The following is a 26,182-nucleotide window of genomic DNA, read 5'->3' as shown; positions in this document are numbered from 1 at the left end:
CTGCATATGCTATCACGACTTTACACACTGTTGTGGAAACTGCACGAGTGCCACATAATTCGGCCCAAGCAGCCGAATTAATCGCCCTCACAAGAGCATGCGTGTTGTCTGAAGGAATGAGAGTGAATATATACACCGATAGCCAGTACGCCTTTGGCGTGGCTCACAGTTTTGGGCGATTGTGGAAAGAACGTGGGTTCCTGACGTCGCATGGAGCTAAAATTCAGAATGGCAAGTTGGTGAATGATCTCCTTGAGTCACTGACCCTACCGTTGCAAGTTGCGATCATGAAATGCAGTGCGCACAGGAAAGTCACCGATGATGTTGGACGTGGGAATGCGTTTGCTGATGAGATCGCGAAAGAAACGGCACAGAATGTAAAGACTAGAATGTATGTTGCAGGCCCCGCAAGATGGGTTGATGATGTTGGAATGTGTGAAAACACAATAGAAAGTGTGAAGTCGCTTCAAGCTGAAGCCACAGAGAAAGAATTAAGCAAGTGGAGAGAAAGTGTGGGTAAGTTGGATGAGAATGGTTGTTGGATTGATCTGACAGAACACAGGCGATGGTTGTTGCCTGATGCACATGTGCTTCCAGTAGTTACAATGGCACATGGAATGGCACATATCAGTACGAAAGGAATTTTTAAGTTGTTGGCTCCAGTATGGCAGAATGCTGGGATTCCCAAGTGCGCAGAGAATGTGGTCAAGAATTGTATGGTATGTTTGAAGTATAACCCTGGTAGGGGAACCCCAACTCCAGCTGGTCATTTTGCACCCCCATCATACCCATTTGAAGTTTTGCAGCTGGACTTTATCCACATGGAAAGGTGCAACAACCTGAAATATGTATTGGTGGTTGTCTGCGCTTTTTCAAAATGGGTAGAGGCCTATCCTCTAAAGGATAACACTGCCCTATCCACAGCCAAAGCCCTTGTGAAAGAATTCTTCCCTAGGTTTGGAATGCCGAGAATGGTGTGGTGTGATAATGGAAGTGAGTTTGTGGGTAAAGTGATGAAGAATGTGTGTGAGGGGCTAGGTATTAAGCAGAAGTTCCACGCTGCAAATCACCCCCAATCAGCTGGATTAGTAGAGCGCTACAACGGCGCTCTAAAACTTAAACTGGCCAAAATCCAGGCGAGCACCGGTCTTAAATGGCCTGATGCTCTGCCTTTAGCACTCCTGTCCACCAGAATGACCGTACACTCACGAGTGGGACTTAGTCCTTACGAAGTGGTTTTTGGCCGCCCGGCCAACGTATGGGGTGTACCAAGGCCTACGAAATTCAGTGAGATCGAGCATCCAGTACTACTCGATTACTTGTATGATTTGACTGTTAAACTACGTGTTTTACATCAACAGGTGCATGATACTCTTCCCCAAGCTTCTGAAACTCCTGGACACCCTATCGACCCTGGCACATGGGTGCTGATTAGAAATTTCCAGCGCAAGAGCAACGACGAGCCTCGTTGGATCGGCCCCCACCTTGTACTTCTGTCAACGAGATCAGCGGTTCGGGTGAAAGGGAGAAAGAATTGGGTCCATGGCACCCACTGCAAGGTAGTCCCCTTGGCCCTGCCATATGACCAGTGGGTCCAGGAGGGTATCGCCGACTCTGAAACAGACACTGTACCTCGTTTTGTACCATTCAGTGATGCACGCATAAAAGGCACAGTTTCAGACCAAGAGAGTAACGATATTTTGCAAGAAGCTGTGCCATCGTCAAATCGATTGGACACCACAGAGCCTGAACTCTTGTTTCAAGATCAAACAGCACCTGGCCGTCTCCGCTATAATTTGAGACCAAGGCCTATGGACAAATAAAGATTTCCTTACTATTTTCTTTTTTCGACATTATGGGCTCTCCCATCTGAAGGACTTTCTTGATTTTTGTTTTTTGAACCACCATCCGGGTTCAGCCGCAGGGTCGCGGTGCCAAGACTTTGGGGTACAGGCCGAAGACGTTAGGTCGACGGTTCTGGTTGGTCTAGGGCGTTTCCCTGGACTGACAGGCATACTCCTTAGCAGAAGAAACTCATCCGCCGCGAGCGGCCCGATTAGAGGATGGAGTTTTTTAAGATGGAGAGACCCGTTGAGGAAATGAACTTTAAAGCAAGGATGTGTAAAATTATAAAGAGTAAATGTTTTGTATTTTTGTGCCTATTTATACTATGTAGTATAATAATGTTCGTTGGATTTGTATTTTTCTCCTCTCAAAAGCCCATTGCACCCACTGTACAGCCTATACCTCTTCCTACTGCCTCCTCACACTCTTTTCACCCTCTGCCTGAACACGAACAAACCAGACGATCAGAGTTTGTAAATAACTCGTTTATTCAGCTCCTGCACCAGCACCAACTAGTAATGAATACAACCAATTGCTGGGTGTGTGGGTTAATGCCGCATACCATTAATAAGGGTATTCCCTATTTGGTGCTGCCATTTAGTTATAATGGATCGTCATGGGCATTCCAGACCATGTTTCTCTTTGCCCTGGATGTCCACTCCCCGCGACAACCGCGTTCCATCAGACCTATCACCAATAATAAGGCTTTGATGAAGGGAGTTGCCGATATGAGCAGAGATATCGATGCATACTCGTCCATACCCAAGGAAGAATTGAGACCTTATGTAGGATGGAACGCAACGGGGTATAGTATTAGTCTGGGTGAAAGACAGCGAAAAATCTCATCCCCAATTTGGGTCGTACCCCACATAGGTCGGTTCTGCTTACAAGGTAATGGTCAGAATCCTAGAGCTCAACTGGGGGAAAGTGACTGTACTGAAACGTACACTTTCCCATCACAGTTTTCTCCTGCGTTTTTGGCTGCCAAGGGCACATATTTCATCTGCAAAGATCGAGCATATACATGGTTGCCCCCTGATTTCTCGGGCACATGTTATATTGCGAACTTGCTACCGCCAACATTTACTGCTGCCTCTGACTATCACAAGACCAGAGTTGTGAGGGGCGTAATTAGTAAGGAGGATACTGCCGGTCAGGAAGCGGGAGACTTCTTCTTGGGTTTCCTGCCGTTTTGGGGACCTATGGTAAATAGTAGGAACCTGAGACAACTGACTCGTGTGGTTGAATCCACTGTCAATGTAACGGCTGGTGCCCTCGGTAATTTGACAGCTGAGCTCCAAGCGGATCGCCTTATGACTTTGCAGAACCGCATGGTTCTAGACGTTATTCTTGCAGACCGCAGTGGGGTATGTAAGGTTATCCAATCCAGTTGTTGCATTTTCATACCAGATAACGCTCCAACAGTCTATCAAGCCATCTCCAGACTCCATAAAATATCTGAATCCATACACGTGGATAAAGGAGATTGGTCACTGGTGGGGTGGTTCTGGGAACTGATATCTGCCTGGGGTTGGAAAGTTCTGATGGTCATTGGAATGATCTTAGCGATTCTTTTCCTGTTCTGTCTGTGCATACAGTGTGCTCCTGCGATATGTGGCCTCTGTGCTACATTATGTGTAAGGAAACCTGTATCGAGGGACGAGCTAAGTAATAGGATGATGCTACAGCAACATCTCCATGACTTTGTGAACATTGACCTAGACTCAGATTAAGATGAGTATAGTGATTGCCTATGTAAGGGCAAAAGGAGGGTCTGTCGTACTTTAATCTCTGGGACCGCGTAGGGGACAGGGCCCCACCCCTGTCTATCCTGGTATTAGCGAACCGCAAATGGTTAATGCGGTATGTACAAGTGCTTTGTATAACGTTCTAGCTATGAATGCACTGCGTACACGTTATTCTGCATCACTACGCGGGTTCCATTTTGGAAGCGGTGGCCATCTTGTGATTGCCCTCACATAGGCTATAATGAAGCAAATACGGGCCTCACAGCACATTTGCCTTTCCATGACTCTTGCATGACCTGGGCAGCTTGGCTCTGCTCTCCCAGGTCAAACTGGTCTCACGAGCTCCCCTTCCTCCGGCCACCTGTGATTAGCATCAGGGCTTGACACGCCATAAAGTCCTTTCATCCCACACAAGCCTCCGGCTAATCTCTTTCACACCTGACTGTTCCTGCTTTATGACTTGTTTCTATCAACAGGAGCTGCCGTGTTTTATTGGGGCCTATCGATATCTGATGTGGGATCTGAACCTTGCTGTGTAAATAATTGTGGGCTGGCTTAACTGGAATGTGGGACGGTCATCATGACTCTGCTCTTTCGTTTGAAATGTACACTTGTATATTGCTGTATCATAAACCTAGGAATGTATGCCTGAAGCAGGAAAAAGTGTATTTAAGAAGAATTCCGTTTCTATGATTTTCAGCAGTCTCCTGAGAACATACACGCTGTTGTACTTCTAGGATACCTGTAATTGGTCTGCAGCCAATAAATGAATCTTTGACTTCACCCAGAAGACTGTGTTTCTGTAGGTCTGGAACAGGGAGAACCCAGAAGTCATAGGGTGTGTGCCCCTGCACCGCTGGGTTTAAAATACCCAGTACTTCACATGATAGTCTGCCCCTGTGATCTAAGATACATTGGGATGACATGCCGTAAAATAAAACAACGCATAAGTGAACACAAAAGCAATGTGAATTGCAAAAGATCAACCACTAAGATGAGCAGACATTACATAGAAAACAACCACAGTGCCAGCGATCTTAATTGGGTAATCCTGGAAAGTTTACGGATCAAAGGTAACAATGCCGAACGAGTTCTCTTTGAAAAGGAACAACGTTGGATTTATCGTCTGGAGACGGACAAAAGAGGTTTGAACGATAATATCCCGTGGCACACATTGGCATAAGGCAACTCGGAAACTGAGAACCAGTCCATTGACACACAGCTATAGAATACTTGTAATGCTACACATGTCCCCTCCTGTTGCGGTTATTAGATTCCTTGCTAATACATGTTAGGAACAATACCATATTACATCTACTTGTAGGGGAGGACTCCCTAAATCGCCCTATCACGAACCGACTAACTGCAACTAATAACTGCCTTGACCTACCCATCAAAAGAACTAATATAGGATTCCCAATACCAACATTTTAACCTTACTGGCACTACAGAAGAGAGACTGCGACTAATAATAGAGTCACAATGTTTTCTCTATTTTGGGCCCGTGATTTATGCCAACCATCGCTGCCAACCGCAATTACTTCACTAGTCTTTCTTCTATCTCCACACCGGTTTCCTAGACACTATGTAAATCCGAGCTCTTAGCGGTCCCGCGTCACCAGGGGTTACCGCGAACAGAGCCAGAACAAGCAAATGACTTGACGGAACCGGTAAGCTACGACGGCCGCCGTCGTGAATACGAGTCTCTACACAAAGTAAGGTGCCTCTAATCTCCCATGTGTCCTCCTATTTCATTTCACTTCATTTTATTGTTCCAGAACTAAGTTCCGAATGTGCCGTTCGGTACCCCGAGGGAACTAATATCACGCATCTGCAAGGTAACGATGTATTTTATTTCTGTCATGTATTTCTGTTAAAAACGACACAGACCGCAAACTACTTTCACACAACATGACCGCAAGGGAATACCACTATGATATGACTTCTGTCTAGCGACCATTAGGATTAGAATAGACAAGCGACCACTTAAGAACAGGACCCCCAATGTCTATCTTAAATTAGAATTTCGGGCCAACATCTTACGAGTTTCCGCACACATGATTCAAGACGCGGCTAACTCGTTATGTCTTTTTTACCAACCGCGCCTTTGAGGCCCTCACAAACACGCCTTGAACATTCAGAGCCTATGAAGTTAAGGTGCCACAGTTAAGATAGAGTGCCATAACTTCTTCGAATGGGTATTATTTTAACTTTAATTCAATTCCTCTTCCTTTATGTAGCGCCATTTCTCCACATTTAGACTACCTGAGTGACCCAATAAGATCACGCAGTCATCAACCTAACTATATGTTGATCACAACTGTAGCCCCACAAGTGAGTCACTTAAGGCTTAGTGTATGATTTATACAGAAAGAATAGGATCATCCAAACGTGTTTGATTTTTCCTTTCTTCACTAGGTACAAATACTACGGATCTGACTTCTTAAAAAACAAGTGGATAATATCCACGGAATTGGGAGCCACAACGCGTCTCCTTTATTAAATTCGGTCCTGACGAAAGCCTTTAGATTACAACAGATGGCTGAAACATGTTGACCCATGACCCTTGATAGTACGGTAGATCAGTAACTATCTATATCCGCACTCCAATTTTTAACTTCTCTTATCAACATTCTCCGAATAAAGATTCTTCGGAAAAAATGAGAGAGAATTTTAACCTCACTATACCTGAGCACAATCACACCCTCTTTTACTTTTACTTTTCATGCCTGGACGCTACTGTAAAACCAGTTGGTCTTCCTCCTGGTGGAGGTCATCATTAATACAAACAAAAGACCCTATGATGATGCTGTACTAGTACACTCAAGCGGTGACTCAGTATATACCGCCATTTCCACCTGTGTACAGTTATGAGGGTTTTTTATGACGGAACCAACACTAAAAAGACCCTGGCTACACAGGACAAGTGGTCCATTCTTTATTGATTTTTGCGTTTTCTGTACCCAACTGTTATTTCAGAACACCACTGGATCCCAAGTTGATTACTGGGAGTGATTCGAGCATGTGACTATGACAAATACTAGGCTGGCAAAACAAGCTATGAAACAACAGTCAGTTGATGCCAAATGACAGGTCTTTCCTTAGAAACAGGTATTTTAAGAAAAAGAAAGTAACAACAAAAAGGAAGAAAATAGTGAAAAACGAAAAGCCTGAACGGAAACTATAAAAAAAGACAGTACACATGAATAAAGTCTTTAACAGCCCATGTGGTGAAAAAAGTATTTTCTGTGGCACTGACTACTAACACCACACAACAAACATGGATGGATGTAGCATGCATTAAAGGAATGCATGGAATTAAAGTATGCACAGACGTGATGAGCTATGCATACTTTAGACTCACATTTTAAGTGAAATGATAATTTCTAGCTAAGACTGCCACTAAACTAAGTGTTCTTCAACAGCACTGGACTGAGTGAAAGCCTTACCCCCTTATGTTCCTAGTCTGGTAAAGAGGTATAAAAGGTTAATTCCCTGCAACACTTAGTTTTCGACAAGGACCATGATCCCATATAGTGTTAAATGTGGACACCTAATAGGAGAATTTTCAAGAAATAGATCTATTGTGAAAAATATTTGGTAGGGAAACAATTTCTGGCCCCTGGCTTATTCTTTGATTTATTTGGAAAAAATCTGGCCTAAACATTAAATTTGTTGAAAAACGTACATTTGACTTGGGAACTAAAGAAGCAAAACAGTTGTATGACTTTTACTCTACGGGCCCCCTAGAAGAGAAGTAAAGAAATATGGGATAATATAAAGAATATTTATGTTTCTACAACACTGAGCTTCAAGACCCTTAAACTAACATGTGAATTGAAAGATTCCAAGAGAAGCAGGATCAGGTGCTGGAATTCAGAAAGTCTAGCAGATTAGATGACAAACAGATCAGTGCAACTTAAAGAACACAAGGGAGCTTTTGTAGGTTAGTTCAGTGTCAACAGGAAGCTCACACCCAACACACGTACATGCACAAGCTCTATTTGAGCTGTACCTATAAGGGATCCTGCTCTGCACAGTCGGGGACCTGGACAGAGCACCAGGAGACGAAGAAAATAGTGGAAGGCTTATGGTAGAGGGCTGTTGACGGGGTGAGGATGCTGGCAAGGCCTGAGGGCTGTTGCTCACAGTTTGCAGATGTGGCGTGCTGGAGAAGGAGAGGTAGGTAGGCCTTGGAGTGGGAGAGGATGAAAGGGGCCCCGGACTGGTGACTACATATGGTCGGTACCTTGGAGATGAGGGCTGGACTGGGAGGGCATGGGGGCTGACAGACTGAGAAGGCATGGATATGGGGGTGGTGGGATTACTGGGTGGCGTAAATGTTGGAGACAGAGGGACAACATTGGTGGGGAAGGCTCTGCTAGAAACTGGGCTAGAACCATATAAGCTGGATAAGAAAATAAGAAAGAAAGGTAATTAGACATCAATGTGATAAAAGATTAGGCAGAAGAAAAATACCACACAGATTCAGTGTGTAACAACCAGATTCCTGTCCTCTTTCAAATACCAGCATATCATATTTTCAAAAACACACAGCCTGTGACTCTCCCATTGGCTCTGCCACACACAAAACACACATAAAAACACATTCACTCATGCAAAATAGAAAGTTATGTAATGACGAGTTGAGCAAGACAAACAAACAAGGGCAACAATAATCAGATTCCAACACAGAGGGCCCACTTATTCAATGAAGGTTCTGATTTCATAGGATTTTAATACAATTTCCCAAAGTACCTCAACATTGCACAATATAACTAACATTCAGCCACAAGTTAAAATATAAACATTAATCGTTAACTAATGGTTAACGTCACCATTCTCAACTCTGCTGTGTAAGTCTCAGAACAGGTGGGCAGCTACTCCACTTCATGAGATTATCTAGGCTAGGTTTGTCACATTGTCTTCTTTGCTCTCACTCACCCCCTGCTCCCGTTTTACTCTGTTCCCACCAATCTATATCACATAGCCATGACAATAATGAGACAGAGCTTGCCTGGAGACAGAACTGGCACCAAAGGAACTCCCACTGCAGAACATGGGACTAGAGCCCAAACTGGAGGAGGGGTGCAGCACCAGACCCTTGTCTGGTGATCGGATGGCAGCAGCAATCGGCTGGGATGTAGCAGTCAGACTGGCAAAGGGGTTGTCCTCTTTCGACTGGGTGGATATCATCAGGACCTCCATCAAAATCTGTCCAATCAAGTCCTTAAAATTGGAGAACACTGTCAAAGAAGAAAGAGAACAAGAAGCAAAAGGATAATTTACTAAAATTAAGTGTAGCAAGCTCATAACCTTTCAGTGTTCAGGTGACCAATGAATGAGGTGCGCTCAAGAAAATTTGGAACACATCTCTTCAACAAAACACCCACCTTCTTTGGGGTGCTGTTTAAACTGTGCAGATAGAGAAGAAAGGAAGATAACATCTCGGTCCCGTTCCTTCCAGGAGACTCGGAAAATCTTACAGACCAGCTGCAATGCCTGCTCCTCGGATACCTCTAACCCAGATGTAAGGTCCTTGAAAACAGAAAGGAGATTATCGTGTTAAAAAAAGTAAAATAAAGAGTGCACAGATTCAAGAGTCCGTGTAAGCAAGGCCCAGGTCATTCAACAGCATGTCACCGACAAGGTAGAAGACCACTAAAAGGTGATAACAGTACAATCTGAGCAGCAAAAAGGGTCTAGGGTGTGGAGGTACATATCTCAGACAGCATTGTTCTACACAGTGAGTGCGCTAGATTCCAGCCTTCTGATTAGTAGCTCTACTAATAAATCAAGTTAATATGCAATGCTGCGAGCCCCATATTGAAAAAAGACTCATGTAATAAATACTGCATCCATTGAATATTTACACACACACACAATCAGACTTCTGGAAACCAAATTTAAATGTAGATGTGCAGTCTATGGCAACATAATGAACAAAAAGCAGTCAGGGAATTATTAACAAGCAGTTGCAATGCAATAGGTCTCGCACTTGCGAAAGTTGGAGCCATTGGCATTGTAAATGACAATGCCTATTATTTTTCTGTTTTCAAAACCAACACATAAATAAATGCATTGTCATTTACAATGCTAATAGCTCAAACTCTGGCAAATGCGAGACCTATTGCATTGCAAATGCTTGTTCTTGTAGGCAATGAAAGATGAAACAGTCAGTGGGTCAGAGGGCAGAGATGTCTTTCAGATGCAATTGGAAGAAGCTCACAGTAAATCGGCTAACATTAACACTCCTCAGAAAATCTGAAGCGGTCGTCATTTCCCAGAACAATGTGAGCAGCAACAGTAAGATGTGTCTAAAGACACTCAGAAAGGACGTGTAATATCCCGTCATCACTCGTCCTAAACTTGTCCTCGGCTCAGAATGTGGTGGAATTTAGGAGGCGCGTGTACACCACTACTGTGACGTGTCCGGATTGAAAGGGTGCAGCACAGCCTGCAAAGGGGCCGCCACTGCAAAGGCTTCTAGTTTTACTGCTGCCCCCACAACCTTATAATGTTGGACAAAACACCTTCTCCCCTTCTGAAATGTATTTTATGAAATTTCCTGAAGCTTAAAGCTAGAAACTGCATTTCTGTGGTTTAGAGGAACCCTGAATTCTCAAAAGGCTCAGGAACTGTGGGCCTGTCTCGAGACCCACTGTGTGGCCCTTAGTCTGGTTTCTTGGAGCAGGTGGGCTACTGGGTAACAGCAGTTTTTAGCACTGTCCTTTCTCACCGCCCTGGGCGTAGGCACTGGTACTTGTATGCTTTAACAAGCTTGTGTCTGAGTCTGTGGCTCGTCAGTGGATCTCGTACTCCATGGTGAGCAGTCAGGGCTCAGCCAGAGGAGGTGGATGTGTGGCACGGCTCAGATATCATAAAACAGAAATGCTTTCACTCAATAAATCCAACATACAAAAGAAAGGTGATGGGAGGAATGCTTGCAATATGTTGAACCACTGGCAATCGCTCAGGATAGCATTGCAACCCATTATTCTTGTGCCCACTATGCCACCTCAGTTTTGACCCATCCATATGTAAATCAGTCTTGAGCCTGTTCCAATGGAAACAGCCCAGCCAGAACTGTAAGGCCAGGTCCTCACTGAACTGAACACATGCAACCCAAGAATGGTTTTGCCCTGATTGAGGCTTTACAGTCAGGTGTAGTTGGTTCCAGTGGAACAGTGAGCTGGAGACCCACGTCTGGGTATACCCCTGGCAACTTAAGGCATTATATCAAACACAAATAAGGCGATTGCCTAGCCATTCATTTATAGTGAGGCAGTTAATGGAGCCTGCCACTGGGTCAAGCCAGACGCTGGAGCTGTCTGATGAAGGAAAGCTGTCTATCTTTCAGAGGACATATTTGTTCTACTTCGAACAAGGAAAGGGGCCCGCATGAAGTTGTACTCAGACCCACAAAGACTTCTGAAGTGCCTGCATCAAAAGACACATGCTTAAAATGTTCACCGACAGTCTACAACAGGAGAAACTGCCCAGAGATTAACGCCTAGCGACGATAGTCGCTATACATAAACCGGGCAAACCTCCAGAGGAATGTGGGTCTTATAGACCCATTTCCCTAATCAATGCAGAGGCAAAAATACTCGCCAAACCATTAGCTATGCGACTTCAGCCATACCTCACGATTTTAATCCACCCGGATCAATCTGGCTTTATGCCAAAGCACAACACAGCACTCAATCTACGTAGGTTACATAGTGATATGGCACGCAAAGACACGATCAAGGAAGATGCGGTTATCCTGTCGCTAGATGCCAGTATGGCATTTGACTTGGTGGAATGGCCCTTTCTTTTTGCGGTGCTTCCGCACATGGGCTTTGGTCACAAATGTGCGCATGGATAGAGCTATTATACATGCAACCCTTAGCACAAGTGGTGGTGAAACGCCGCATTTTGGCGTATTTTTATCTGGGAAGAGGGACAAGGCAGGGATGCCCCTTGTCGCCACTGCTTTTTGCGCTGGTCCTGGAGCCTCTGGCGGTGTGGGTCCGACGGGACCTGGTTATTCGGGAACAGAAATGGGCGATAGGGTGGGAAGATCGTATTTCGCTCTACGCGGATGACATACGTCTCTATCTAGCATCCCCCGCACAGTCCATAAATAGTCTACTGGATATCTGTGCGGCATATGGCAGAGTCTCCGGATAAACGATAAATTGGGCAAAGTCCCTCATCTACATACTGCACGGGCCCACGCCGAAACTCCAGAGAAACTGCAATATACAAATCGCGACTGACGGATTCAAATATCTGGGTATATACATTACACACAACCAAACACGCTTCATCGAAGAAAATCTCGCACGGCCCCGGACGCGACTTCATAACGATGTCAAACATTGGCACTCACTACCGCTAACACTGCTTGGCAGGGCAGCCCTTTTTAAGATGATGGCGCTGCCTAGGTTTCTATATGCTCTTCAAAATACACCATTCCCGGTAGTCCCCGCATATTTTTCGGCGATTAACGCGGAGGTAACCAATTTGCTAAGGGACGGTAAGACGAGTCAATTAGAGATGCACAAACTCATGAGGGGATGGTATGACGAGGGAATTGCCCACCCCAACATAAAGCATTATTATTGGCCTAACAACTTATGATTTTAAAGCAATGGCTTCATGTGCCGCAGGATGAACCTGCCTTCCGCATGGACAGACACCTCCTTGACAATGAAGGAATTATGGGGACACTATACAATAAATCACGCCGATCGACACTTACGGGACCCACGGCACATACGATCCGAATATGGTATGAAGCACAGCACGCGATGGGCTGGGAGGGGTTAATTACACAAGCCACGCCATTATGAGATACCCGACAACTAGGCAAACTAAGAAATACAAAGGGATTCAGACAGTGGGACCGGATAGGCATAACGAAGGTTGGGGACATCTGGAAAAAAGGAGAAGTCATTTCATTTGATCAATTACAGAAAACGTACGGGTTGGCACAGCCAGAGCACTTTAGGTACATGCAGATTAGGCATGCGCTCCAAAGCGCACTCCCGCGGGGCACACAGCTACCAGAAGCTTCGCCACTGGACGACAGACTCCTTACAGATCTGCACACGAAAGCCATCTCCCTAGTGCAGTGGTTCCCAAACTGGGGTCCGTGGACCCCCAGGGGTCCTTGACACATTCCTAGGGGGTCCGCAGGCAGCAGTTTTAAAAGCACTGCAAAGTTTCTTTTATAAACAGCAGTTTTGGAGCAGCAATAAAAGTGTCAAGCTAAATCTAATCTAGAGATTAATGTACCTGCTGTAGAGACATTGGGGTTTTGTCCAGTGGCAGCTTTGACTCATCTTAGGAAGTGCTGATGGTTGATATGCCTGCTGCAAAGAATGTCCACCACGCATTTTTTTTAAAACAGTATTTTGTTTTGTGCATAACTCAGTGGGTTCCTGCTTTTGCCACAGAGATTCTTTTGTTATGGTGCAGTTCACAAGTTTCAATCGTAGTCTAGCACAGTGAGCTATGAACTGCCATCAAGGAGCTGCTTGCAAACTGCAAGGTACAAGTTAGTAGGTCATGCTTTTTCCCCGTCTTTCATTATCCAGATGCTACTAGAAAGGTTTGTTTGGGTAGAAATAAATCCTTATTATTAAAGTCAATGCTAACCCCTGTGTTATGTTCTGAATCCTAAGTTTGTGCTTCTCCAGACCAAGCACTCATAAAAAATGCCTACCAGTATGGATGACAAGTGAATCCTACACCTTTAGTCCCCTTTGCCTTATGTAACATTTTCTAGTCACTGATTTACTCACATATGATTGTCTCTGTATGTGTGTGATGTAAAGTGCTTTGACAGCCTACAGTGATGTGAGAGGTGCTATAAAACAAATTAAATACATATGACAGTGGGGCTAGGAGAGATGAGAGGCACTGTTGGAGGGTAGTAGTGAGGAAATTACTGAAGATTGTCAATCTTTGAAGATTGGCAAAAGATTGTTGTATACTGGTGCATACTAAGGTCATTGTTTATTATGCTTTAATAGTGAATACAATTTATTATATAATGAAAAATGTGTTGTAAAATACACCCTTTCCCCCCAATTTTTCTGTTGGTAAAAATGACCCTTTGCAGAGGTCAGGCTCACTCGCTGCACTTGGTGTGCACTGTACGGGGACTGGTCTGACATTTGCCAGAGCAGCTTTAGGTGTCCAGTCCAGCCTTGGAATGAGCAGGAGCCTCTGGCTGTGAAATAAAACCAAACAATGAAAAGTTAACCGTGAGATGCAGCACCAACCTTCCCATTAGGATTTTTCAATTTTTGTGAAAATTTGTAATATAATAATACTAAAATCTTTAGTAATTCAAGTCGTCTTTGTTTGATGTGCACACGTGTGAGTTTTTTTCCCTTTGAATTACAGTTTTAATGTTTGCGATTTAAATCCCCCAAATTGCTTGGGGGTCCCCGGCTTCCAGTAGTGACTCAATGGGGGTCCTCGGGAGTGAAAAGTTTGGGAACCACTGCCCTAGTGTATCGGAAAATAATAAACAATCACCCAGATCCTATGAAAACCCTTAAGGAACGATGGGAGAGAGAACTGGGAACATTAGATGAGACAGAATGGCAGGAAGCGTTGGCATCTCCCAGAGAGGTAGCAATCCCCTCAAAACTAAGATTACTACAATTGAAAGTCCTACACACAAACGCTTCTACACAAACTGGGCTCCACTGATACGCCGCTGTGCCTGAGACAATGCAGCTTACCCTGCACATTCCTACGCACCATCTTGGAATGCCCGCACATCAGGTTATATTGGGCAAGTCACGAAGGTTGCGGTTCCGCCGGAACCAAAACGATGTTTAATCAACATATGGGAATCAACAGACCTTAACCACATGGATCAGGATTGGGTAACGCTTGGTATGACACTGGCAAAACGAAATATAGCCCGGAACTGGGCTTCCAGACAGATCCCAACCCAACGTAGCTGGTGCCAAGACATGGACTATGCAATGGTAACAGAAAAAAACAGTCTATGTACACAGGGGATGCCCAGCAAAATGGACCCGGGTGTGGGGAAAGTGGAACACCTTATATATGCAAACCCCCACAAGAAGACACTCTCAGAGGTTAGTGCTTAATGGCGATTAAAATGAAAAGAGTACGTGTTACATGGAGAGCCCGCAGTATTATTTACCTTGTATGTCGACAACTAACAAGTATAGCAGTGAATGTGACAAGACGAAACAATGTATTTGTACGGGAAGTGTATAACAATTGCATACTGATATGTAACTATGTACGGATTGAAGTTACTTGCAAAATACAAAAAATATATAACAAAACAAAAAAAATACAAAGACAATAGGGTGTCCTTCCTGGAGCTGTTAGTAGGGTCACGTACACCTGGCAAATTAACTACGGAATAAAGCCCGCCCCATGCGAAGGGGTGGGGCACAGTTGAGTGGGAGCAGAGGGCCATAAGCATCCATCTGTATTAGAGAGTGCATAACTTGTGAACTAGGACAAACCCTGAGGTGTGGGTCAGAAATTACTCTAAGGCAGGGCCACTGGAATGAAGCGATTCTGCGGTGACAGCTATTTTCTCACAATTTTGGTTTTACTGCATTTGCCACATAATTCACAGATTTTGACAATGAAAAACTTTGTTTCTAGCTCAAACGGATGAAAGGTTGTCATATCTTTTGTAACTCAGGTTCCTGCACACAGGAAGGCTTTTTGGCACCGGAAGGCTTTTTGGAAAGGTTAACTGGTCATTTTTCAGTTGCAAATTTTTGTATTCGGGTGTTAAATTCCTCCAATTAGGGCGAATTATTTTCTCAGGTACTGTTACCAGATGTAAAAATGACAAAATAATGAAGTAATACACTCATAAGAATGCGCTGCATATGCCCTAAGGATAGTTTTTTTCCCCGCCATAACTTAGTTAAACTTGCTGCATAATTTGGCCCTTTGCTGCCGCAGATCAGTGGTCCTGCTCTAAGAGGTGTGAACGTCAGGCTGTGGATCGAATACAGTCGTAGAGTTGTGAACCTAAGACAGCCCTTGACCTGTCAGATTGAGACCGACCCCAACGGTGTGATTCAGAGAAGGTCTCGAGCTGTGGTTCTGAGACAGTCCTCATGTCGATTCCAAGACGGCCCACATGTTGTGGGGTTAAAACGGCCCACGAACCGTGGTTGAGGCAGCTCCCAAGCTGTCATTGTGAGAAAGTGTGGAAGAGCGGGTTTGAGATACCCCTGAGCAGTGGTAATTATTGAGACATAGGCTGTGACTGAAAGTGAGCCCCTGAGCTGTGGACTGAAAAGTGCCTTGAGCTGAGAGACCGAGGAGGCACCTGAGCTGTAGTCATGAGACAGCCCCTCATGGTCTCTCAAACGGCCTCCTGTCAGTAATACGCTCGGAATCGGACGGCAGGTGTTTCCTGGCAGATGCCTGGCTCCAAGCGATGGCGGATCAATAATTCAGCTTCCCCGGGAGACGGGTGGATCATGGTGTGGGGGTGGACGCCGGTTGGCGATGCAAGCTCGCGCACACCTGCTGTCGTATATTTCCTGCTCCTGAAATGCCAGTGAAACAACAAGTAGAGCTAAGTCGCAGAGCAGGCACCGATGGAAGTCATGTCAGCCAAACAAGACACAGAGGAGTGACGGGCAGGGAGAGAGCACTGAGAAACAAAGGAAGAACGCTACAGAGCAGCAAGGGGCTCAGAGAAGTCTCAGAGCAGTCACAGAGGAAAGTCACGGTGAAGCCACATACCGGGGGTGCACGGAGCAGCCACCGATGGAATAATTAGTCACTCAGCAGCTATCAGCCTATGTCAGTCACCGTGGGACAGATAGGGAGTCGCAGAGAGGCATATGCGGGAAGACACGATTAACGTTAGACAGCCAGCCTCTACAGAGAAGTCACTCATGGAAACAAGCGGTCACCATTACGACCAACGCAGCCGCTTGTTTATATTTGCATTGCGCTTTCACTTTAAGTTAAAGCGCGATGCAAAAATAAACAAGTGCCAGCCATTAAAACAAGCAGCTGTGTCCTGCTCGGGGAGAGAGACAGAGGGAAGCGGAAACAAAAAGTGTTTACCCAGTAATTAAAGGCCACAGTATAACGCCGCATGCAAACAATCCAATCCGGTCACCAAAAAGCCTCACTTTCAATCGAAGGCCAGCGTTTACCATAAAGGATGATGCCCGCTATTTGAAAGCATGGGCGGAGCTTCCACTCCACTTCCGAAATCGACGACAATAGATCTCGCAGAGCGAGCAGCGCATGCGCTGCGACGCTAGAAGAGACCTAAAAAGGAGGGACGCCCTACAATGGGCCCTATCTACTGAATGTTGGAAAATGCAATCACATGAAATCATATGGATAAAAAATTGTGGAGAAAGATATTTACAATAGCAGCAAAACGTTCTTTTCAATAACACATCTGAAGGCTAGCTTTTGGGAACTACAAAAGTGAAGGCAGATATGTTTTTCTCACCAAGTTCTTGGGCTAAATTGATTTTCCAGCTTAAAATGATCAAGTGGAAAGGTGATTTGCTGAATATTAATCGCACCAGACAGACCTCTTTAGAAAATATTGCACACCGCAGCTAGTACTAAGGATCCCAGCAGTCAATTTCATTGAATGTAGGCTAGTGTGCAGAATCAAGTCCAGATATCCTGGAGAGGAGACCCCACCTACACTGAAGCATCATCTATGGTTTTTGGAGAAGATCTCGATACCACAATTGACTCTGTCGCAGACCTCGTTTGACAGCTGGTAATCAGCACTAGAAAATGCACAATTACAATAAGCATAGAAGACGTGACTCATCTGTTGGGAAAGATGTTATCAGGTGTCATTACTCCTTCTAGGGTATACACTTTGGTTATCTGTGCCCACGGCGACTATTACATTATTTCTACTGGGCGAGTAATATGGACAAGGACTTTAATGCACACCTATTGTAGGCTGCAGAAATGGCATAACCCCTGATTGAGCGCAGCCAATAGTTCAAATATGTGTAGAGTGAGATGCCTTTCCCTCGGGGAAGGCTGCCTCTAACACCAAGCAGTTAGTGACTAGGCATTACAATTTACTTCTAATGTTACTAGCCGATCTTAAATTGAAGAAAATTACTGTTGCTGAACAATTAGAATATGAATGTAAGTGTTAGGGAAAACAATGGCAAAGATTCACTCCACAAGAGGTCATGGAGGATAGATCTAGTAAATCACCAGTAAGCAGATTTGTTTCTCTTAACCCACTTATTTGGACCGTTCAGATCTAGATGTGGTTGGAATTCTTGTTTCTCCACTTCAAGAAATAATGTATCCGGAGTAGATGTCCTTACTAATTTGATGTTGGAGTACACTTAAGCACAACTTTCATGACTACGGTATGAACCTCCTGAATCACTGGGTTCAGAAGATTAGGTCTCAACACCTCTGATGTACTGCTGCAGAACTTGGCATTCCATACAATTTCCAGCACCCATTTTAGTGTTGCTTTTGTATCACCTTGAAGATGGTTTCTGATGCCTCCTATTAATGCAATGGTGGTTTCAGAGTGATGGAGCTCTTGCGTGGCTGCTACTGTAGCTTCTGACAGAGTAGTGGAACACTAATGGTCATTGTTGCTCAAGTCAGCCTTGGACACTGGTAAAACAGCTGTGCATGGTGTCGCTGAAGCTACATCTACTAATAGTGTATACCAGTACACTTTTGCTGCCACCTACTGTACCCGATTTTCAGCTCTATACTTCAGTCTTCATTTTCTAGAACTTGTACTTGGTTAGAGGCCAAAAAGGTTGGATGCAATGAAAGGTAGTGCATGATTTGTCAGCCATTCTTATGGGGTTAGGGCGATATGCCAAAGCTATTAATATCACAATGTTTGGCCATAGCAGTAGCCATGATCTGAAAATGCTGCCATTCTTAAAAGAGGAGTAGAAGCAATCATACATTCCTTTCAGTTTTATCATTAAGTCTTCAATCTTTACTCACTGGAAAGAAATTGAATTGAAGCAGTAAATTCTAGAGGGCAAACGTTGATCAGAATATTGGCTGCTGTCTGCCATACCTTTTTAGGTCGAGCCTAGCGTTGCAGCGCATGCCCTGCTCGCTTTGCGAGGCATGCTGTATTAGGGTATGTTTTAGAAGTGGTGTTGAAGCCCCGCCCATATTTTTCATTGGCTGGCGTCATCGTCCATGGTAAATACTGGCTTCCGAGTGATAATGAGGCTTCTTTGTTACAGAGCTGCTCTAAAGCCAGAGAACCAGGTAAGCAGAGCTGCTGTAGAGCCAGAGAACCAGGTCAGCAGAGCTGCTGTGGAGCCAGAGAACCAGGTCAGCATAGCTGCTGTGGAGCCAGAGAACCAGGTCAGCATAGCTGCTGTAGAGCCAGAGAACCAGGTCAGCATAGCTGCTCTATGGCCAGAGTACTGAGCCAGAGAACCAGGTCAGCGAACCAGGTCAGCAGAGGTGTTGTAGAGCCAGAGAACCAGGTCAGCAAGCTGCTGTAGAGCCAGAGGACCAGGTCAGCAGAGCTGCTGCAGAGCCTTAGAACCAGGTCAGCAGAGCTGCTGTAGAGCCAGAGAAGAAGGTCATCAAGCTGCTGTAGAGCCTGAGAACCAAGTCATCACGCTGCTGTAGAGCCAGAGAAGCAGGACAGCAGAGCTGCTGTAGAGCCAGAGAAGCAGGTCAGCAGAGCTGTTGTAGAGCCTGAGACCCAGGTCAGAACAGGTGCTGCAGGGACTGGAGAGGTACAAACGCAATCAGACACAAAAAAGGTGCAATAATGCAGCGTAATATGGCACATTCTGTTGCAATATTTTGCTATTTTGTAATTTTACAACACAGTAGTACTGTCTGGGCAAACATTTCTCCTTATTAGCAGCACTATCACCCGAATACAGCCGTCAGCAACAAAAGGGTGACAGTTAACCTTTGCAAAGAGTCTGTCCCCCCCGGGACACCACGGCTGATGCTTTTTAAGCCTCTTTTGATCCATCTGAGCTAGAATCAATGTTTGCAACTGATACAGAAGATTTGAATCATGTGGCAAGTGTGGAAAATATGTAAATACTCCGAGAACGCGGCGGCCACAATATTCCGTTATTCCAGTGGTCCTGCCTATGAGCAAAGACTTGTAGTGTAATGACCTTGATTTACTGACTGTGTTGTAAATCCATGGAACTTCGCCCAGAAAAATATTTGGGCCAAAAATAACCTCGAATTACTGACTCTGTGGTACTGATAAAGTAAGGGTAAAAGTGGAGGCCATGAAAGGTCACGGACGTCAGGAAGGAATGGGCAGTTCTGGACAGCATTGTGATTCTCCAGGTAGGAATTCCCTTGCAGGGCAGCATCAAGTAGCTGGGATGAAACAAGCATTTGCAAAGCAATAGGTCTTTCATTTACGCGAGTTGAAGCTATTGGCATTGTAAATGACAATGTATTTTATTTATATTTTAAAAACCAAAACATTAATAAACGGCATTGTCATTTACAATGCAATTAGCACAAACTTGCGTAAATGCGAGACCTATTGCCTTGCAAATGCTTGTTCCTAAAGTATCTAATTATTTGCATTCTAATTACAGTGAGGCCAAAGATGAACATCTTGACTTTGGGTCTACCTATAAAAAAAAACTTTGTTTCCAATGTTGAGACACTAACTGCAGTTAACTTTACCACTGGGATTTAACACAGTGTACAGATTTTGCAAGTACAGTAATAATTCAACAAAATTGTTCCCATCATACTGAGTGCTTCAATGGAGCAGGAGTATTAACAAGCAGGTTTTAGCACCTCCTCAGTTCGTTCTTCTCGGGGATTACTTTGTCACTCTTTATGGTTACTCCTTTTTGCCTTCCTCAGAGAAGGCTGAACAAGTATCAAGAGAGATGCATGATAGGTTTTGTTTCTCACACCTTTTCCCCAGAGTTTTGATATATATATCAGCAGCCTCAGCTTTTGCATGGTCTTGTACAGCTGCCCTACACCAATCACGTCCAAAGGTCAGTCATTATATTTGTAGACATTGCTTTAAATAAAAGTTTATTGATTTGAATGTGAACAGTGACGTTGCAGACGCACAAATGTATTACAGAGCGCCCAGGTGCCAGACTCACCAGGCATCAGGGAGTCCCAGCCTGCAGCCCCCTGGAGGCCCACACCAATCCCCATCTCCCATAATGTAATTAAAATCTCCACCGAATATGGTCTTCCCCTGGTAGAGGCGATAAGTATCTTGTGAACTGCACTGAGAGTGAATGATTGAGGGCGGGGATGTATACACTCGCCAGGTTGTAAAGGGCACCATCCATCGACCCCTCTAGGACGAAGCTCTGCTGCCAGGATCCCACTTCCCCCAAGAGGGGCAGTATATTTGTCCATTTCCACCTGCGAGGATAGGGCTTTATCCCAGCCCATGATGTTGTGCCGTGACTCAGTCAGAAAGGACGGTCCACTAGCAGGCGTCACATTGGCTTGAACATCAGGGGAGGGCCTCCAGACCAGATGAAGCACCCAGGGCCAACCCGCTTGAGCCAGGAGCAGACCCGGGCAGCACGAGGGGTCAGCCACCCCTTCAGGGCCCAGGGGCCACTCCAATGACTGTTCTGAATGAGAGCAAGGAGCGCAAGTAAAGCCCCGACCCAGGAACGCAAGTTAAGCCCCGATCCAGCAGCACAAAGCACGGCTCTCCCCACCAGGAAGGTACAGTTTGCAGGGCTGAGGGGAGGGACATAGGACACAGCAGCAAGAAGAGGGGGACCTACAATACACTGGCAATTCTTCAAATCGATGGGGGGGTAACCCTAGACGAGAGGGAGGGCTCCGTCTGTGCCTCCCCACAATCGACTCCTTGACTGAGGAGACCGGAGCTCCCCGCACTCACCGGTCCGAGGTACCCACTCACCAACGAGGCCCAGAGACTGAAGCAGTCCCAGTCACAAGCCAAGGCCCGATCCAGACAGCACAACTACGGTCCACTCGCTCTGTGGTTCACTGGGCGTTCCTCTCATCTACCCGCGGTCCCAGGCAAAGCGGGCCACCGAGGAACCCGGTCCAGGCACCCAGCAGCTCACAACAGGCCTGAGGTGACAGGCACTCACTGCCGAGCCACCATCTTGACAAAGGCGTGTTGAGCGAAGGCCACCACTGGCACTCTTCATGCTGTCTAAGCCCCGCTCCAGAACCAACTCTCTGGGCCGAGGAGGGTCCAAGAGTCAGTGCCAAGGCTCCGCCAACAGGTTAGTGCACGCCAGTACTAAAACAGCACGGTTTTACAGCAGCGGCAGACTGAGCCTAGGAAGATGAGTCTGCCATGATGGCTGCACAGACTACACCCCTACCATATTTGTAGACATTTAACCATCCCCAATATTGTGTTATGTTCTGTCTGGCCACTGCCAACCCTGTGTTGCATAGCAGTTTCTTCTATTTTGGGAAGATTGTTTACCCTATATCCCTTTAGTAACACATTTGTACATTCTACTCAACGTAAACTTAGGAAATTTTTAGTTCTCTGCCAAATCTTCCCTCATCCTGTATGTTATTGTGGCAAGTCCACGATGAGTGAATTAAAGTCCCCTCTTTTCAACAGCCACTCAAACAGAGGTCTCAGAGGAAGTAGCCCCTTCCTTTCCCAATTTCCTCTTGCATGCCATGGCGAATGGCTGCACTATTTGAGCTCTGTCTAGGTCAGCCGGAAAGCATCAAACCCTATTAGCTATGTGTATTTCTGAAACCTAGAAATACACAAGAATATGTGGCCTGACTTGTGTGGATCCTAGCATGTTTTCTCACCCAGAATACCCTGCAAACTTCAACGTATGGGTGTAAAAAAAAAAAAACTATTTTTCACACATTTATGCGATTGCAAACTCAGGCACTTCCAGCCAAAGACTTACCACTCTCAGTTCCCACACTTACCCAGACTGATGCTTACCATTCAGGTGGGAGTGCAACTTATATCATAAGAAAGGACCAACATTCTAAGTACGTGAAAACTTAATTAACACCACATTGACGTCACATCGTCCAACGGTTTGATAGTCCTGTTGAGGGCAATAGGCTCGCCCACACAAGTGGGCTACTGTTTTTATCAGAAGTACTTTGGGACTGCTTGATGGTGGGAATTTTGTAGATCCTAGCAAATTCTGGAACTTTCCCACAGAGCTGTAAGGAAAATCTGCAATTTTAACCAAAGTTTGACTTTTGCATTGCATTCTGGGTAAGAAAATTAAGTTGGATCTGCGACCATCACACCACCCTAGACTCCCCTGGTTATCTAATTTTTAGAAATGTGTGATGTTAGTTTCCCCGAGTGCCAGCCAAGTCCTGGATCAAATACTGTAGCTACCCACTTTGCGAGAAGGAGTCACTATGAAAGGAAAATTTACGATGTTTCCTTGTTTTGTGGCCTTTCCTGTTGCGGCCACAGACTCACCCACACAAGATTTGTATCTTGGATAAGTTAGGAAACCCACAAAGTAGCATATTTGTTATTATCAACAACATTTCTCTCCATTTTTTGTTTTCAAATGTAAGCAAGTGTGCAAGAAAGAACACTTTTTGGAAAATGCCCTCTGAATCGAATGGCAGTATGGGTAACCACAAATACAGAGTTGTACATATAACTGCTATTCCTAAACGTATTATCTTGGGAACATTTAAAAATGCACGATTCATTCGTAAACATTTTTTCCATTTATTAGAGGTTACTGCATAAATCGATGCACAATATGTATACAAAAAAATATCAATCAATTAAGTTGCAGCTCAGCAGGTGGCTCAGGGCTGCATGTGTTTTTGACAACCAACAAACACTATAAATCCCTGCAACCAGAAGGGTATGACGGACATAACTTTATCTTACTTTTATAAATTGGCCTTAGTGGCAAAATATTTCAGATGAAAACACTGTCCCTTAGTTCTATGTATTTCCTACATTTTAACTTTTATTTTTTTACTTCCAAGGATTGGTTTCTTTGGGAAAACTTTGAGTCATCTACATAAATTACCCCTTGCTGAAATTAGAACTAGGCTACTTTTTGGAAATGTAAAGCTCTCAGAGTTCACACAGGTGTTCCCCTATTTTAAAAAAATTGCATTTTCATTGACTTACAATAAATTTACAGATACGATTTTTAATACTATTATATGTTCTTATACATTTTATTTTATAATCTTCATTTCAAATACAGGATAAGGAGGATACAAAGTGTCCTCAAGGTTTATCATAATTGGCCAGCAAATTCATTTTTTGAATTACATTCTTTCCGTCACACGTCTTTTTCATTTTATTAATTCGCATAAACTGAGGAGGACCATTAGCTTTCGAAAAATAGTGAGAAAAAGCCAGATTGCTCAATGCAATATGTAGATATGCAGAGCATTCAAAACTCACTAACATTTATCAGGAGTTATAGATAGTCCATGCATAGTGTTGATAAGTAAACAATAACTGCCACAATTGTTGTAAACATGGACAAGTCAACACATATGACCTCCATGTAGCAATACTCAAACATCTGGGACGCTGGTTTGAGATATATGCATTCTGTTTGTTGAGCTGTTTCGGAGTGAAAAGGAGCCATTCTGTAAATAGCTGAATTTTGTAAATTTGTTTCTCTCACTGCTTTATGATTATTCTGAGATGCGTCATTCCAATCCTCAAGATTTATACCAGGATCAATCTCACTTTCCTATTGATTTAGTAAATTAGTTATCATTCAATCTTGTAAATCCTTGATATTGAAAAGAAATATGGCCCCTTGTCCAAAACCTGTATATTTCGTTGTCTTCAAAAACAAGGTTTCTACAATGCTACAAGATGTTCAATCTCTTTAAAGGTAAATCATGTAGCAATGTAATAATGTGAATATAGGAAGATATGTACCAACCCACCTGAGTCTCTATTGTATTAGCTATTTCGTCCCATTGGGGAAATGCACCAATTCAAACTCATTTGCTAATTTTATCAATGTCATATGTTCCAGAAATTTATTTCACTTTCATCTAAACTGCCATATGCATTATATGTACATGCAAAATCTGTGAATGTCTGCCTATATCATGTGCTCAATGTACAATAGTTTCGGATTATGAGGTTCACTTTTTAAAAAATATAAAAATGTGTAACTTTTGTTAACCTGTAATTGGGCTGAAAAAATAATTCTCATAACTCAGATTTAAAATATTAAAAGAAATACATTGGATCGAGAAATTCGGAACTGCTAACACACCCATATCAATAGCCAAACAGCATTTCTTAATACTCATTTTGGGTGGTTTTTGCACCATAAAAATACAGCGATTTAAACTCTATAACTTTTGGAAAATGTTTTCAGAAAGAATACTTACCAAAGTAAAAAATAGAACTAGACAGAGATAATATATCTTGATCAGTGATACTCTTCCTACAAATGTAACTCAAACTAGAATCTATTTGTCTAGTCAACCACACGTGTTTTAAAATACATATTGAAGGTGCGTAGTTCAGCTCAAAAAGATCTTGATAATTTTCAGAGCTTTATATACTGAAATAATCAGAGCTTTGTAGAGCGCGCTAATCACCCTAAGGGGTATCAATGCGCTAGCGCGATTGTGGCCTATTCGAACAGCCACATCTGGAGTCTGCTCCTGAACTCGGCGAGGAATGTTGATGTTCGGTGTGCGTTGGATGCATGGGACAGTGGCAAGGGCGGCAGACCGCAGGTGTCTGGTGGGCCGGTAGAAGGTCAGGCGGTTTTTGGGTTTGGGTTTATATTATAATTACTTTGCTGAAGAATGGTTAATACGTCCTTTTAAGCATGAAACAATAATACATTTGTTTTAGTTGAATTTATTTTACAGCCTCCTAGCTAATTAAATTCTGCTATTATATCTAATGTGAACTGTATAGTATATTGTTGAGCAATAAGCATCAGCAACATATAATTTCCATATACTCTGAATCTAGGTGCAGAAAGATGAATTGGTGCTAGATTACTATTTTAAGTACGATGGCTGAAGGTTCAATAAACGGAGCAAAAAGAATTAGAGACATGTGACAGCCCTGTCTGGTTACACGAGTAAAAGTTATATCTTTCACTAATTTGTTATCATCAGACTTGCCACACAGTCTTTACAGAGTGCGGCTATCAATCGTCGTCTGGAGGGGAACCCCATTCTTGTTAACAATCAAGCAAAACTTTCAAGCTGACAAGGTTGATAGACTTTTCTGCATCTAGTAAAATTATAGCAAGCAGGGATCTGCATCAAAGAAAGATAATCACCGGCTTCTGCTACAAAATTAGTTTTGGTATATAGCGGTCTACTGGGAATAAACCCGTTCATATCTCTACGAATTAGTGATGGAAGCATGAGCTATGATTCTCGTTGTTAAGATTTTTAGAAAAGCTCTTAGAATCACTATTCACTAATGTGATGGGCCAATATGAATTGGGGTCTAGAAGGTTATTTCCTTTATTTAAAGAGCATTACACAGCACCCTTGTGCAAAGAATTAGGAATATTGCCACTTGCCAAAACATAATTAAACAGTTTGGCAAGTGCTTTTTGGGTTCATTGATAAAAATTGTACAC

At 44.0% G+C, this 26,182-nt stretch overlaps 1 protein-coding gene across 3 annotated transcripts in view; it reads right to left on the bottom strand.

The window, feature by feature from the left end:
* The window catches only part of UBE4B (ubiquitination factor E4B), a 918,898-nt gene that overhangs the window by 727,545 nt on the left and 165,171 nt on the right, over window positions 1-26,182 (bottom strand). For 2 of the 3 annotated variants that reach the window (XM_085609805.1, XM_085609804.1), the window contains exons 5-7: window positions 8,987-9,131; window positions 8,611-8,839; window positions 7,609-8,001 (exon numbers count right to left, since the gene is read on the bottom strand). In XM_085609805.1, the coding sequence (XP_085465931.1) occupies window positions 7,609-8,001; window positions 8,611-8,839; window positions 8,987-9,131 (767 nt within the window). The remainder of the gene's footprint in view (window positions 1-7,608; window positions 8,002-8,610; window positions 8,840-8,986; window positions 9,132-26,182) is intronic. The other variant, XM_085609806.1, reaches the window with a different exon arrangement.

Source organism: Triturus cristatus, chromosome 1_2 (assembly GCF_964204655.1).
Source record: "Triturus cristatus chromosome 1_2, aTriCri1.1, whole genome shotgun sequence".
NCBI classification, from domain to species: Eukaryota; Metazoa; Chordata; class Amphibia; order Caudata; family Salamandridae; genus Triturus; species Triturus cristatus.
This window is presented reverse-complemented; position numbering and strand designations above follow the sequence as displayed.